Raw genomic sequence first — 16,910 nt, forward strand, 5'->3', positions numbered from 1 at the left:
AGTGTTAATGTATACATAAACAGTTTTTTGTAATATTTCAGCATTAAAGCATTCTCCCTCTAAAAGAAAACCCGGTGAACGTGGTCCAAGGTCATCTAGTATGAACGAGGATAGAGAACATATTCCAGGTAATTTATGCCCAGTCTGTGTAAACTATTCCAGTCTGTAGAAATTATAATAACCAGTCCATGTAAACTATTCCAGTCTGTAGAAATTATAATAACCAGTCCATGTAAACTATTCCAGTCTGTAGAAATTATAATACCCAGTCCATGTAAATTATTCCAGTCTGTAGAAATTATAATAACCAGTCCATGTAAATTATTGCAGTCTATAGAAATTATAACCAGTCCACGGAAATTATCCCAGTCTATAGAAATTATAAACAGTCCATGGAAATTATCCCAGTCTGCAGAAATTATAACCAGTCCATTGAAATTATCCCAGTCTATAGAAATTATAACCAGTCCATGGAAATTATCCCAGTCTATAGAAATTATAACCAGTCCATGGTCATTATCTTTAATCTAATTTTGCCAACATCTTTAATCAGTCAAAACTGCCCAGATTTCTCCGATGTGAGTATGAACTTACTAACTGGCTGTACCAGTGAAATACAACTTGCACCGAATCTTTTATAAACAGGCGAACAGCAGAAACAGCAAGCTTTGTCAAAATTTAAGCAATTATTAGCTCACCAGAGTCAAAGGCTCGGGGTGAGCTATTCTGATCAGTCACCTTCCGGCGTCCGTTGTCCATAAACTTCTACTTTAAACGACATCTCCTCATAAACTGCTAGGCCAATTTCATCCAAACTTCACAGGAATGTTCCTTGGGTGAAGCTCTACAATAATTATACAAAGAATTGAATTCCATGCAGAACTCTGGTTGCCATGGCAACAGGAAGGAAAAACTTTAAAAATCTTCTTTTCAAAAACCAGAGCTTAGATATTTGGTGTGGAGCATTGCCTAGTGGACCTCTACCAAGTTTGTTCAAATCATGACCCCGGGGTCAAAATTGACCCCGTCCTAGGGGTCACTTGATTTTACATAGGAAAATCTTAAAAAATCTTCTTCTCAAAAACCAGAAGCCCTAGAGCTTAGATATTTGACATGTAGCATTGCCTAGTGGACCTCTACTAAAGTTGTTCAAATCATGACCCACGGGGTCAAAATTGACCCCGCCCCAGGGGTCACTTGATTTTACATAGGAAAATCTTCAAAAATTTTCTTTAAATAAACCAGAAGGCCTAGATCTTAGATATTTAACATGTAGCATTACCTAGTGGACCTCTACATAATTTGTTTAAATCATGACCCCCGGGGTCAAAATTGACCCCGCCCCAGGTGTCACTTGATTTTACATTAGGAAAATCTTCAAAAACTTTCTAAAAATAAACCAGAAGGCCTAGAGCTTAGATATTTGACATGTAGCATTGCCTAGTGGACCTCTACAAAATTTATTCAAATCATGACCCCGCCCCAGGGGTCACTTGATTTTACATTAGGAAAATCTTCAAAAAATTTCTAAAAATAAGCCAGAAGGCCTAGATCTTAGATATTTGATGAGTAGCATTGCCTAGTAGACTTCTACAAAATTTGTTCAAATCATGACCCCTGGGGTCAAATTGACCCCGCCCCATGGGGTTACTTGATTGTACATAGAAAAATCTTCAAAATTTTCTAAAATTAAACCAGAAGTTCTAGAGCTTAGATATTTGACATGTAGCAGTGCCTAGTGGACCTCTTCAAAAGTTGTTCAAATCTTGACCCCCCAGGGTCAAATTGACCAAGCCCCAGGGGTTACTTGATTGTACATAGGGAAATCTTTATAAATTTGCTAAAAATAAACCAGACGGCCTAGATCTTAGATAATTGATATGTAACATTTCCTAGTAGACTTCTATAAACTTTATTCAAATCATGACTCCTGGGGTAAAATTGGCCCCGCCCCAGGGGTTACTTGATTGTACATAGGAAAATCGTCCAAAAAAATTCTAAAAATCATCAGTTTGACATTTGAAACATGTAGCTCATATTACTCTGGTGAGCGATCCAGGGTCATCATGACCCACTTGTTTTACAAGTTTCGAGAGGATTTCATTCAATAGGAATTCACAGTTATAAACTAATTACCTTTCTGCATCACACAAAGTGAAATACTGTTGAAAACCAGCGTTAAACTCAAAACAAACAAACATTATATTTGCAAAAATCGAAGTATGTGAAGAAGTCTTGTACGATTTTTACAAAGTGAAAAGTAAATATATGTCAAAATATTAGAAATTACTGTATTTCATAAATATTCTACAGCAGAACCATGTTTTTATGCCCCCGGCATCTACTGATGCGGGAGGCATATAGTGATCGCCCTGTCCGTCCGTCCGTTTGTCCGTCCGTACAAGGTTAACCAAATGGGACAGTTTCGTCTAGCATCAATACCCCTTACTAGAATGACTTGATACTAATGCAGATGTAACCTGTGACCATTCCTCATCTTCAGACATCACCTGACCTCAGTTTGACCTTGACATTGACCTCATTTTGGACTTAGGTTGCTTTATATGGGCCATCTCTTGGTTAACCAAATGGGACCGTTTCGTCTAGCATCAGTACCACTTACAAGAATGGATTGGTACTAATACAGATGTAACCTGTGACCATTCCTCATCTTCAAACATCACCTGACCTCAGTTTGACCTTGACCTCATTTTGGACTTAGGTTGCTTTGTATCGACAAGGATGCCACCGGGGGCATCAAGCGTTAATTGAACACAGCTCCTTGTAATATAATTAAAATGCAACAATGAAAATAAAACATGATACTGTGAAATCATTTAAATTCGCTGTCATGAAATTTCGCGCAAACGTGAAAAAGGACTGTTTCGCGCTGGCTTTAATTCGCGCATTTTCAATTTATAAATGAAAAAATAAAACTAAAAAATAATAATAGCGCGGTCTTAAATTCGCGCATCAATCCTAGCGCGAAATATGCGAAAATTCGTCCTACACGAATAAAAATGATTTCACAGTATTTCATATTATAATGTAAAAAAATATAGTGCAATATGATAAGTTAGAGCATGATTGAATTATAAGTTGTGTTCTTGTAGGTACTATGGGTGCTAGACCAGATTTGTTGATGGGCAGCGCTACTCCCCCGCCCTCGTTTTCAGAAGCTACAAAACCGCCCGATAGAGCAACCACTGCCCCATTACCTGTTATAAGATCGTCAGAGGAATTACAAAGGTTTTTATTCTTTTCTTAGTGTTTCTACTGTTTTAAAATCATAATTTGCTATCTGTGACAATTTGCGGAATCATAGAAGGAACCTAGCAAAATGATAGCAGACTTCATTTGATGGGAGTCTTTTTTAGCTTGACTTCGAAGAAAAAGTAGAGCTATTGCATTCGCCCCAGCATCGGCCTGATGGTGACGCCAACACTGTTGGTTAGTATTTGATAAAGTCAAACATCTCTGTTACTATGAAAGCTTTTGGTTAAAGTTTTTACCAGCAATGTTATATTTCAAGAGTCATGCACTGAGAAAAGTTGAGGGCGCTGTCATCAGACAGCTCTTGTTTAACATTGCCTTGTGCAATATAGCATGTAATTACTTTTTGGACTTGCTGTCTTATCTTCAAGAAAAAAAATAGTGCAGTAGCATATTGGCTCGTCAAGTATGTTTCTTCTAATGAGTACTTGGCCAGATATATTGCCATTTTGTACAGTGCTAAATGACCTAATATTAATGTACATATTAGGGTTTTTGATTTTCTTATTTAAAGTGTACTATTTATTATATAAATTCTTTAAAAAAAATTGTATTTGATGCAGATCTGATCGTTCATATTTCCAAACAATCTCACAACAAGAGGAGACAACTCTGTCACGAGGTTCAAGTAGCACGAAGGTTCGACACTCACCCCTCAGTGTGTCCGAGTCCACTCCAACTTACACAGAATTCACAGAGGGTACGCCAAGTTATACGCCCTCAAGTCCCTCATGTAGCAGTGAAGTTCTTGGTAAGTGGAAATGTTGCGTGTTGGTAAGACCAAATTTTGCTCATTTGTAATTAAAGATTTGCAAATTGATCTTTAAATGTACATTATGTTAAGGATTGTCATGTTTAGCTATAAAGTTCCTTGTCACTATGAAAATCTTGAAAAATCTTAGTTTCTTTGGTGTTGTCTCCACGCCACTGAACACCACTGAAATCTATTATACACCCACATATTTCAAAATGTTCATTAATCTCCTTTACTTGTATATGACAGATGAACCCTTGTGAAAATATTCAGAATGCTTCTATCTATGAAATAATTTATAGCAAAAGTGTGCTTTAACACTATTTACGTCTGGCGCAATAGTTTCACAAGGGCGCAGCCTGGGTGAAATTATTTGTGTGACATATTTCCGCCCTAGTGCATAAGTCGTGTTAAAGCACGGTTTTGCTATAATTTATTCCGATTCTAATATGCCCTTAATCTAAAACAGTAGATAACGCAACAAAAACTTTGACATCACCACACGTTAACAGACGTCATTCTACCGTAAGAGTGTTTTAACACAGACAAGTATATTAAAATGTTGCATAAAATTATCAGAAAGTATACTTCATAAGTCTTATTTAACTTTTAACTTTGGAGTTCAGAAAAATATTCAATATTCTATTACAGATGCTTCATGACTGACTTACAATAAAGTTAATACCTTTTCATTTCGAGGGCACAAAATGTAATGTTTTGGGCCAAAATGTCTTATATAAGGGGGATAAAAATTTATGGATTTTAAGTTTTGAGCATAGACTAAATGAAAATGTAACATGTTTGTTTAGAAATTAGAGTCACCCATGAAAATTACTGATTTCAATGTTAACTTTTTCTTACAGATACCACAATTCCAAATTTACCACATGACAGTTTGTCTGCAGACAACTCGCCGTCGCGGGTAATGGCAGCGAGCAGTAGTACAGAAACGTCGTATTATAGCACAGTGTCTCACCTGGATATTAGAGATACGCTTCCAGATTCTAACGTTAAGATAGTTTCGAAATCGGAGGAACGTTTTAGCAATAGTCAGACTGTTTCAAATAATAGCGCTGTACACAATAATGGCAATATAAGTCGTAGTGATGTAAACCAGACCAGAGGGACGGTGATAGAAATTGCACCGATCTCGCCCAATTCCGATAGCAATATACCGAATGAACCAAGAATAAGTGTCGTTTCGCACAAGAGTGCAGACTCGTTCTCATCACAAGCAATGTCGACTGGTTATACTGAATCTATTGTAAGTTCCACAACAGAACCGTCTGTCGTATCAGAACAAAGTGATAGTACTGAATTCTCTACAAATGTTGCTGGAAATGATAAAGAAATTGTACGGTCAAAATATAGTGATACAGATTGCTATAAGGTGAAAGATGAAACGTTTAATTCCGACGTCGGAAATGAAGTGGAAGAATCGGTTAGTATGATCTATAATGCTAAATTTATTTTCACTTCGTAAAACTATTCACTGTAAATAAAGTAGGGTGTTACAGACTGGTTTGAATGGAAATTGAAGGATTTTTTTTAAATATCCGATGATACAAGATGCATTTGTAATTTTTTATTTTTATTTTTTTTTTTTGAAAATAAGGATGTTTTTAAAGGAGGGTTGAGGTGTTAATTGCCCTGTTTTTTTACAATCACCTGTTGTAGTTAAATAAGTTCGCACACGCAAAGTATAACTGCATGACTCGAACTGTTCTTCACCAATATGTTAAAGCTGAGTTGCAAGGATACCATTACAGTATGCCGGTTTGTAGGGGCAACTGTGGGTCTATATCCTGAACACAGAATTTACAAATTCATTTTTTTTTCAATATAAGTTTAAAGTTGTAGCATTTTTGCACAATTATAAGTGATATAACAGTATATCATATCGTATAATTAACCAAAGTGGATTCAGTGGCTAAATATAGCATGTAAATATTCTATTCTGTCTTTCAAATCTGTCATTTCACCTTATATCATTTTATGTAGACAAATATTGCACTCTCATTACAACTTTCAAGTTATCACTTTTTGACAATATATGGGATGAAAGATAATAGATTATAGATTGACTCTAGGAAGTATATTATGAGCTATCCTACTCACTCTTGTGTTTAGGGGCCTCCGTGGCCGAGTGGTTAAGGTCGCTGACTTCAAATCACTTGCCCCTCATCGATGTGGGTTCGAGCCTCACTCGGGGCGTTGAATTCTGCATGTGAGGAAGCCATCCAGCTGACTTACGGAAGGTCGGTGGTTCTACCCAGGTGCCCGCTCGTGATGAAACAATGCACGGAGGGGCACCTGGGGTCTTCCTCCACCATCAAAAGCTGGAAAGTTGCCATATGACCTGTAATTGTGTCGGTGTGACGTTAAACCCAACAAAATAAATAAAAAAATAAATAAAACACTCCTGTGTTAGCTTCGGTGTCAGCGTCTACGTCTGCGTCGGCATCAACTTCCAGAACTTGGTTATAGATTTGATGCACTTTCTTTTTATATCGATGTTATTATGTGATGGATATGTTTCAAATGCTTAAAATGGTTATTACTTTATTCCCTGACAATTCCAATATATGACACAATAGCCATAACTCTTGCAGGGCTTGAGCTAGGGAGCGACTTGAGCGAAATAGTCGCTTTGTAGCTCCCCACTTCGCTCTAATCTAACATCAAAGCGAAATTCAAGTCGCCCGATTTTTTCATCCACACTCCTCCAGTTATCCGCTATCGGCCTCTTGACACTTGACTGGAATACACGATAGCATAATTTAAGCTCCGCCTACTTCAGATTACGGGGAAGTGCGAAGGTGACACTTGTTTTGTAAACTGACTGTTGATAAACAAAGCAGTAGGGATTTATATTGCATAAGCTTACACATTCTTTTTTGACCATTAGAAAGTATCTTACCGTGTTTGGCTCCAGTAATTTCCTGAAATCCACTTAATTTTACTCCTATTTTTTAAAACCCAAACTTTAGTCTTAAAGTTTAGAAACATAATATTATCACTGACACTTTCTGTGACTAAAATAACGAAACTGAAATTTACACAAATTTTTGACACCTGCCATCAGAAACTGGGTTAAACCTGTTTGACAACTGTTTCTTTTAACGTGTGCCGACACCAGCTTATCAAAGAGACACCAGCAGATCAAAGAAGATGTGTATTCCGTGTGATGTCATAGTGATGTCACTGCTATTGACATGTATTTAATTCACATACTTGTTATTTAAAGTGACTGACTTTGAGTGCATTAGCACTGGGAGCTTGATTTATTTTTTTTTTTGCTGATATGGAATTAACTTTTTTTAATTGTATTCATATTTAAAGGGTTTTCTTGGTTTGGACAATCATTGCAAGAGTGAAAAAAAACAAACTTGAATTTGCAGTTTAATCACATTAGATTCACATGATTAAAAATGATAAGAAAACAGAATCACTGACATTTTCAGTGAATTTGTTATTTACTTTAAATTAATAGACTTTGTAAACAAAGACAGGGAATAATAAAAAATATAAAGCATATTTAGTTCCTTTTTCAGCTTGCATGTCATGGTGCTAAAATCTTTCCACGTTTTCCCTAAAATCTCGCCACTTCTCCCTAAAATCTCTCCACTTCTCCCTAATCTTACCTGAGGGAGAAGTGACTTCTCCCTAAATTCTTAGCCTAGCTTAAGCCCTGTCTTGTGGTTAATTTTCATTGAATTATGCTCCGTTTTCATGTAGAATTTTATTACGTACGGATTTGATTTAAACTTTAAATAGAATGTTCCATGTCACCACCCACATAGTATGACAGTCACATAACTGTGTCTGTAACTATGGCAGACATTTTTCATGAATTATGCACCCTTTTTAGCTCGACTATTCGAAGAATAAGTAGAGCTATCCTACTCACCACGGCGTTGGCGTCGGTGTCGGTGTCGGCGTCGGCGTCGGCGTCACACCTCGGGTTAAGTTTTTCGTACCAGTCCATATTTTGACAAAGTCTTTTGAGATAAAGCTTTGAAACTTTCAACACCTCTTTACCATCACCATGTCCAGTTATAGGCAAGAGTACATAACTCCATCAAGGATTTTGGCTGAATTATGGCCCCTTTTGACTTAGAAATCATGGTTAAGTTTTTCGTACCAGTTCATATTTTGACAAAGTCTTTTGAGCTAAAGCTTTGAAACTTTCAATACTTGTTTACCATCACCATGTCCAGTTATAGGCAAGAGCACATAACTCCATCAAGGTTTTTGGCTGAATTATGGCCCTTTTTGACTTAGAAATCTGGGTTAATATTTTGTACCAGTTCATATTTTGACAAAGTCTTTTGAGATAAAGCTTTGAAACTTTCAACACCTCTTTACCATCACCATGTCCAGTTATAGGCAAGAGTACATAACTCCATCAAGGATTTTGACTGAATTATGGCCCCTTTTGACCTAGAAATCTTGGTTAAGTTTTTCGTACCAGTTCATATTTTTTGTAAAGTGTTTGACATATGGCTTTGAAACTTTTATCACTTGTTTAGTATAATAGTCTCTATCTGTAGGAAAGAGAACATAACTCTGTCATCTATTTTGGCTGAATTATGGTCCTTTTTGGATTTTGAAATTGGTTCTGTTTTCATACAAGTCCATGTTTTGTCAAAACTATTTGACATATGGCTTTTAAACTTTGAACACTTGTTTATCATTATGATTTCCATCTGTAGGCAAGAGTACATAACTATTTTGACTGAATTATGGCCCTTTTTGGACTTTGAAATTGGCTCATATATTGCCATTAAGTGCAAGACTTATCGAAATCAAAGTAATACAGGAACATTGTTTGTTTAATCTATTTATTTCTTTTGTCTGAATATCCGTGGAAATATTTTGACCCCATTCTTCAATCAATTCTTCGAATAGTCGAGCGCGCTGTCATCAGACAGCTCTTGTTACCGGTAATAGGAATTTCAGGTCAAAGTTTTGATGCCACTTTCACTTTATTTCTGTTACTACTGAATGGACTTGATTGATGATTAAAATAGATGATCCATATCATCACCTACATCATTTATTACATGGTCTATGATTTGTAGATGTGTGTAACATTATTATTTTTGGTACCCGTGCAGGAATGGGTTGGGGCAACTATACCCCCAGATTTCTTCACTTATTTGAATTTGTCTTACAGATTCAGAAATATAACTCTTAAAATGTTTCGTTGCCTCTGACAAAGCATTACTGCTGGGGGTATTAATCACTTAAGTGATAGCTCAAGTTTCCTCAAATTTCGCTACCAGCTTCATTCAAAATAGTCAGGCATGCTGTTTTCTCTGACAGCTGTTGTAGTGACTATGTTATAATTGTATTTTGGTTGCTTTAAACACAGAATTACAGAACTGTAAGTTTAGAAATCTATATTTCTGACTGAACATTATAAAATATGGGAAACTAATCCTTGTTATTTCTAATCTTTAATTTCTTTTCTTACGTATATAATCAGAATTTCTAATTACACTACATCATTCTTCACTTGATCTCCAAGTTTTCTGGACTATAGGCTGCAATATATGACAGAAATATTTTTGAAAAGGTAGAAGCCACTAAACATCTAGGATTTTTATCGTCTTATCTATATTTTTGGTATTGGAGTCTGCTCTAGGTGATAACTTTCTAAAATAGGGGTGGGTCTATGAGACAGTAGTGTTTGTACTGAGAGATATGCAGAAGTTTTGCAGCTCATGTATTAACATGACTTTAGGGGTGCAATATTATTCAGTAAAAGAACATGTGCATATTTCTCTATGAAATGCTAGTAATCTTTTTATTAAAATTTAATACTCATATACACTCCGTCTATCAGTTGTGTCCTCTCCATACATTCTTAACTTAAGGAATATTTTCATAAAACAATCGTCAATTGTTAATCCCATCCAGTTTACATGCAGAGCACACAAGCAAGGTCATTATGACCAAACTCAAGGTCATGGGGGGTTTTTTTTGGAGGTAGGGATGGGAGGGGAGGTGCTTTTTGCTTTGAGTGATAACTCTAGTTGATTTTGTTCCAAATTCTTAATTATTATTATGATTTCGTTCCAAATTCTTTGTATTAACTTTGTTTTTAGTGGGCTCGGAAAAAAAATACAAAAAATCGGTTTGCTTTGTCATTCTGCTATATTTTAAAGCTTCATATCATAACATTGACCTGCATTGCCTTATAGTGGTGTCAGTAGAAACAGGTGTCAGTAAAAACAGGTGTCGGATGAAACAGGGTGAAAAACTTAACCATTTTATCCTTTATTTTATGCCAAAAGGGACGTATTATGTTATACCCCCGGTGTCTGTCTGTCCATCTGTCTGTTAGCAATTTCGCATCGCCTCTGTAACTCTTAAACCCCTTGAAGGATTTCGAAGAAACTTAACACAAACGTTCGCCACATCGAGAAGACATGCAGAGCGCAGGTTATGAAGGTTACATGTAGGGGTCGAAGGTCATATGAGTTCATTTTATGTTCGCTCTGTAACTTTTAACTGCTTGGAGGATTTCAAAGAAACTTGGCACAAATGTTCACCACATCAAAACGATGTGCAGAGTGAATGTTTTGGATGGCTCACTTCAAGGTCAAGGTCACACTTAGGGGTCAAAGGTCATATGTCATTGTTTCCTGTGTATATTGCTAAAAAAAATCAGATCAGCGCCAGCACCGCAAGGCGGTGCTCTTGTTACATTGTAAAGTGGACTGGTTTGAAAATAAAAATCGGAGTTTAAATCTGATTATAAATTCGGATGATAACTTTAGGTGTTGTTTTTTTTTTTTGCTTTGCATCTTAGCAATTTCTGTGTTTGAGTGCATTAATCAATGGATGAGAGCAAAATAGGTCTAAATGCAGAAAAGCAATAAAGAACACTTAGAAGTTAGATCTCTTTTGCTTTCACGCCTCAATTTTGACTTGCATTAATACTTAGTAATACACTATTTGGCCTTGTTTGAACTGATGTTTGGTTTTGTTGATCATAATTTTTGGGCTGTTGTAGTAATTGATTATTTTTTTGTTTTGCATTTTTGCAGAATTAGAAAGGGGGACTTTGGTTTGTTGAGTTAACACTTTCTTTTTTATGTTTTCCTAATGTTTAGCATAGCTTGTAGATATCGTGTGTGTAAAACAGCAAAACATCCATCCTTGAGTCAAGTCTTTGCTACAAGATTGTTCATATTGAGATTAAAATTTCTTTAAGTTTCTTTAAATTGTACGCTTGAAAAAAAAAATACATCCCCTTATTTGAAATTTCTTCTGTTGTTTCTGACATCAGAATTCAGAATTATAGAAAAAAAAATATAATTCTGTCATTACATTCTGTTATTATGGTTCCTAACATAAGTTGTTGTAAAATCATAAATTTTGTGGGCAAGAAATTTCGTGGTTTAGGCTAAAAAGGCTTTCAATTTGGACATGGCCATCACCTGTTAAAAAGATACTGACTGAATGGCAAAAAGTGCGGATCCTGATCAGACAGCACGGATGTGCAGGCTGATCATGATCTACACTGGTCACAAAGGCCCCTAACCTTTTGAGCATGTTACCGGAAACAAAGTTCTTTTAGGCCTAATAAAACTCTTTAAACTACTTGAATGTATGTCTATAGGCCTATGTAGATACAAAGTAGGCATTACAGATCCAATATTGTCTTTCATTTTAGACCTATAGACCCGGACAGCGTGACGTCACCCTTTTTTCCATTTAATGCAATAGAATGAAATCTCTACCGTAGTGTGCAAAATGCTAACCCCGGAGATTGGTTAGTATGAGGTGGGGGGGGGGGGGGGGGGGGGGGGGGGGGAGGTTCTACTATAATGATGTCTGCATCGGTCTCTTTCTGCGTCAAAATTAATAATAAACTGGTAAACAAGAATATTAATGCCACCTAATAACAGCCATTTGTAAAAAAAACTTCCAGTCATTTTAGTGTCCTTAAATACACACTATGCTTACTGATACATCGTCGTCGGATATCTAGGGTATATGTCGTCGTCGGGTGAGTAGCGTGATAAAGCACTCATGCACGGGTTTCATTTGATGGCAGTTAGTATTTAGAGTTGGTCTACGGATCGCGAGGTCGCGAGTTCGATCCCCGGGCGGGGCGTGTGCTCTCCTTGATGATTTGATAAAAGGCATTGTGTGAAATCATTTGCCTCCACCTCTGATAATTCATGTGGGGAAGTTGGCAGTTACTTGCGGAGAACAGGTTTGTACTGGTACAGAATCCAGGAACACTGGTTAGGTTAACTGCCCGCCATTACATGACTGAAATACTGTTGAAAACGGCATCCTAAACCCAAAACAAATAAACAAACAAAAATGTATTTGGAAAATGAATGGATGGCAGAGTTGGTGCTCAGGTTTCGGATCTATACAAAAATAGGTTCGAGTCACATCCTGATGATATCTATCTTACATTTTCTATTTTTAGTCATGAGTGTAAAATCCAAGGTTTAGTTTCCTACATCTGTCGCCGAATAATTTTCAATGCCGTCTTCACAGTCGGTTAGGTAGATAATGTTGTCTTTTGAATTTGTGAATTTGGTCTGCAGCGGTATTTGTTTTCAACCGTGTAAATATTTTAAACCCATTTCCAGCTCAACACCATCGATTTATTGTAAGCCATCTCGTATACATATAAGCAAATATATAACAAGCAAAGAATTCAAAACAAATAAAAAAAAAGATTGTCAGGCAAAAGAAAAAATAGATTTATAAGACAAAGTACCTGCATTTAGTCTTGCATTATATAGCAATGTGTAACCATGATGGTAAGTAAGTGATCAAAGTTTCAAAGCCGTAATCAAACAATATAGAGAAAATATGAAATGCTATGTGAAACTTCACTAATTTCTATGTCAAAAAAGGCCGTAACAGAGCTTAAGTCCCTGTCCTAGTTATGTAGTCTTGCCTTCATACGTAGACTAAGATGGTAAACAAGTGGTCAAAGTTTCAAAGCCATATGACAAACAGGTTAGGAAAAATATGGACTGGTATGAAAAATATAACTGATTTCCAAGTCCAAAAAGGGTCTTAATTCAGCCAACACTTTTCACAGAGTTACATTCTCATGCCTACGGATAGAAATCGTAAAGATAAACAAGTGATAGAAGTTTCAAAGACACATGTCAAATAGTTTTGACAAACATGGACTTACGAAAATTGTACCAATTTCCAAGTCCAAAAAAGGCCATAATTCAGCCAAAAATGTTGACAGAGTTATGTGCTCTTGCCTACAGATAGAAACTGTTTTAATAAACAAGTGAAAAAAGTTTCAAAGCCATATGCCAAACACTTAACACAAAATATGAACGGTACGAATAGCTTAACCAAGATTTGTAAGTTAAAACAGGAAGGTCTAATACGTATCAATTGTTCCAGGTAAAAAGGGGCCATAATTCAGCCAAAATCCTTGATAGAGTTATGTACTCTTGCCTAAAACTGGTCATGGTGCTGAAAGTTCTAAAGCTTTATCTCAAAAGACTTTGTCAAAATGTGGACTGGTACGAAAAACTTAACCAAGGTGTGACGCCGACGCTGACGCCAGAGCAAGCACAGCGGAGATCCGATCCATGGTCCAACTTGTCTATATACAGTTCGTAGATACGTGGACAGTTTACACCAAATAGGATGGTAGTCAAAAGTCAATCACGTCTAGGTTACATTGCACTAAATAACTGTTCTTCTTTAAGCTACAGTGGTGGTGTATATGATCTTAGTATCCATGACAAATTCTGTCATGGTATTATTTCATTATGAAAATGCTACCTACAAGCATACATCTGTTATATGATTTCAGCAGAACATTCAGTAACTAAGTTTCCAAGCATTCATAAGAAATATAGCAGTAATTTCCAGATATACAAATAAAATTTCTTTTCTTTGTTGTCGTACGATCAGGAGGCCAGTACCTTTAAATCTGAAATAGTGTTTGTGGAAGGAGGGAGAGAGGAGAGGGAGAATCTTTAAATAAGGAGAAATGCAAAGTAGTGTCAGAACGAGTTTTAAGGTAGTTCTGCACGTTTGATAAACCGGAAGTGATGGCGTAACGTCATTTATCCAGAAAACGTAAAATAATGCCTGGATTCGACATACGGAAACGAAAATCATTTTATGAATTAATATCAACCAGTGAGTAAATTTATTAGAATAGCACTGTTACTATCTTTCTAAAGTCAAAATATGATATTAAAACATCTGACACTTGTAATAATTCAAAATAATGTCTTAAAATTAGCTTGAAATAAGCGGTTCGCTTTAATCATAGCCAAATATCTCAAAAATAAACGCACGTACCGTACATTTTATTTCGCCATATAATAGACCATATATTTATTTACGACTGTGAGAAGTTTCATTAAAATCTACATTGTAGAAAAATTTCTATTCGCGAAAATGTTATGAAAGTTGCGATTTTCCCATAGACTACCATTATGAAAAAATGCGTGAAGTCCACATTTTTAAAATCAGGCTAGCAAAAAATCAAGCACACGACCATATCCTTTTTATTTGCTGAATTTTCTAGGTATATTATGAAGTTTTGAAAAATCGGAGTTTGATCAAATTCTACAATGTAGAAAAACTTTTGATCCAAATGTGCAGAACAACCTTAATTTCAATACTTTTATATTCGATATGCATTATATAGAGGATATTTTTGTTCGGTGTAAGATTAAAATATCTTTCACGAGTGGACACTAGATGCAATACTTTCACCAATGGCATAGCAACGAGTGGGAATGTAAGTATGTATGGTGTTCATAAGTGAAAAAATATTTACATCTTACATGTAAAACAAACAAATTTTCTTTTCATTCCATGTTTTGATTAAATTTACACATTTCTATAATATCTTACCTGTGAAAAAATATTTGATATTTTTTTCTCGGTGAAAACACCAGATGTAATTCACTCTAATATTTCGATAACTCACTAAAAAGACATGTAATACATGTAATGGAATATGATATAAAACCATCTAAATCTTCATTCTATTTGCTCTGCAGGCCCATTTTTGAAATAAATGATAATTATGTGTAATTTCTATTATCACAGATCATAAGCAGAAAAAAAAAGATATAAGTAACTTTGACCTACCCTGCCGAAGGTTCACAGTCATTTTTCTTTTAAACAAGCGCTGCACATATAAAATATACATGTCCGCACAAGGGATGTAACTCCAATGGATATATTGTCATAAGAAATTGTTTAGATTATAATTACATTAAGTAAGATTTTTAAAACAGAATTTCGTACTCCTTATTACATAATGTATACTATAGTAACGGAAAGCAGGTAGTAACACTTCAATTTCATTAGGCCTACTCAAAGATTTCTGCTTCATGATTAAAAATCACGTTGTCACGAATTAAAGTTCACGATTTTTCGATTTCAACTTCACGATTTCAGTTAATAGGAACTTCTTAAATTTTGAAACTGTGAAAATAGTGTTTTAATGTGGATTCTTTATCCCCTTTTTGAATTGCAAAATAAATGAAGTCAAATCTGATGTTACAGTTGTTTTCGGATTCTTTAAAGCATTCAGGATCTTAGGCCAAATAAAAATACTAAATTTCTATTAAAAAATGTAATTTTTTAAAGGACAAACTCTTTCCGATTTTTCCCCAACAGAAAAGGTACATCATTAAAATTCCGTTAAAACGTAAAAAGGCAGTGGACTTACAGAAAGGAAAATAAAGATAATATTAGTGCTGAACATAAATAGGGAGAAATTCGCCAAAAACGCTGTTATAGATGAAGTGAAACAGTAAAACATATTGTGTTTTGTTATATATCATAAATAGATCTAACACAGATTCGCTGAACTTTGAAAAAAAAAAAAAGACTATGTTCTTTTCCAAGGTGGTGGTAGTTTACCAATCGTGAAACATCGGGTATTTCCGTATTTTTGGAGCCGTCGTTTGTTTTCACTGAATATGCAAATTATGCATGTCTTTCTGGACCAATGAAAACTCGCCTTATCGTCGTTGGAAAGAACGCGCGGGAAAGCCAGTAAAATTCACATGTTATATCTGTGCCGATTAGTGGAAACGTGGGATTCCCCGGGATTTCAGGCGTAAAATATTGTTTGGTTCACATGCAAGCTATTTATTCTCTTTTTCTTGCAGTTAAGAATTAACACAGTTACAACTGATACAGAAGATTAAAAGTGGGCGTTGCTTATTTATTGTTAGATTTCTGCCTTTAACTGATCCGCGAAAGTAACGTATAAATTATATTTAAATATATATATTGAGGAATCGACTGAGCGGGGCAGAGAAGCGAAAACACAAAATTACATGGCCTATTCGAAACACGAAAGCCTCAATATCTGTCATTAAAACCCTGCAGTTTTTTTAAAGACATTTCTTGTTAGATTTATGACGAGTCTTTCAGTTACGTCTTAATTAACTTTTTAGGTCATGTTAAGAGGCGATACTTACGGCTACGACGTAACGTCATAGACCACGTGATTGTGCACCAGTTGCTAAATTTGATGCTGTCATGATGTCGAAGTCCTAGAAATAATTGTAATAAATAAGTGTAAAATACGACTTTTGACAAAACTAAAAACAACAAAACCCACTAACTGTCCCTCGACCTATTTCTCGCCCCACAGTTAGTTTAACAAGCTGACGTCACTTACAACTTGGAGAACGGATAGACGTACGCTTAAATTACCTGTTTTGCAGAATAGGCGAAATGTAATAATTTCCATATACGGACTATTTGCCCTTTATTTTATCCAATCAAACCAATTATTATAAATATAATCGCTGTAAGTGACGGTACGGACATTATAACTGCATGATATTTGTTTGTTGTTGGATTAACATCGTACCGACACAATATAAAC

The 16,910-nt window shown here is 35.6% G+C and overlaps 1 protein-coding gene across 8 annotated transcripts in view; it reads left to right on the forward strand.

Annotated features, from left to right (window-relative positions):
* LOC123543125 (phosphatidylinositol 4-phosphate 5-kinase type-1 alpha-like) overlaps positions 1 to 16,910 on the forward strand; it is a 61,859-nt gene that overhangs the window by 30,398 nt on the left and 14,551 nt on the right. For 6 of the 8 annotated variants that reach the window (XM_053530804.1, XM_053530808.1, XM_053530809.1 and 3 more), the window contains 4 exons: positions 42 to 128; positions 3,114 to 3,249; positions 3,837 to 4,024; positions 4,891 to 5,468. In XM_053530804.1, coding sequence (XP_053386779.1) covers positions 42 to 128; positions 3,114 to 3,249; positions 3,837 to 4,024; positions 4,891 to 5,468 — 989 coding nt within the window. Of the gene's footprint in view, positions 1 to 41; positions 129 to 3,113; positions 3,250 to 3,836; positions 4,025 to 4,890; positions 5,469 to 11,081; positions 11,106 to 16,910 lie in introns of all 8 variants that reach the window. The other 2 variants (XM_053530806.1, XM_053530805.1) reach the window with 2 other exon arrangements.

The sequence above is a fragment of the Mercenaria mercenaria genome, chromosome 19 (assembly GCF_021730395.1).
Source record: "Mercenaria mercenaria strain notata chromosome 19, MADL_Memer_1, whole genome shotgun sequence".
NCBI classification, from domain to species: domain Eukaryota; kingdom Metazoa; phylum Mollusca; class Bivalvia; order Venerida; family Veneridae; genus Mercenaria; species Mercenaria mercenaria.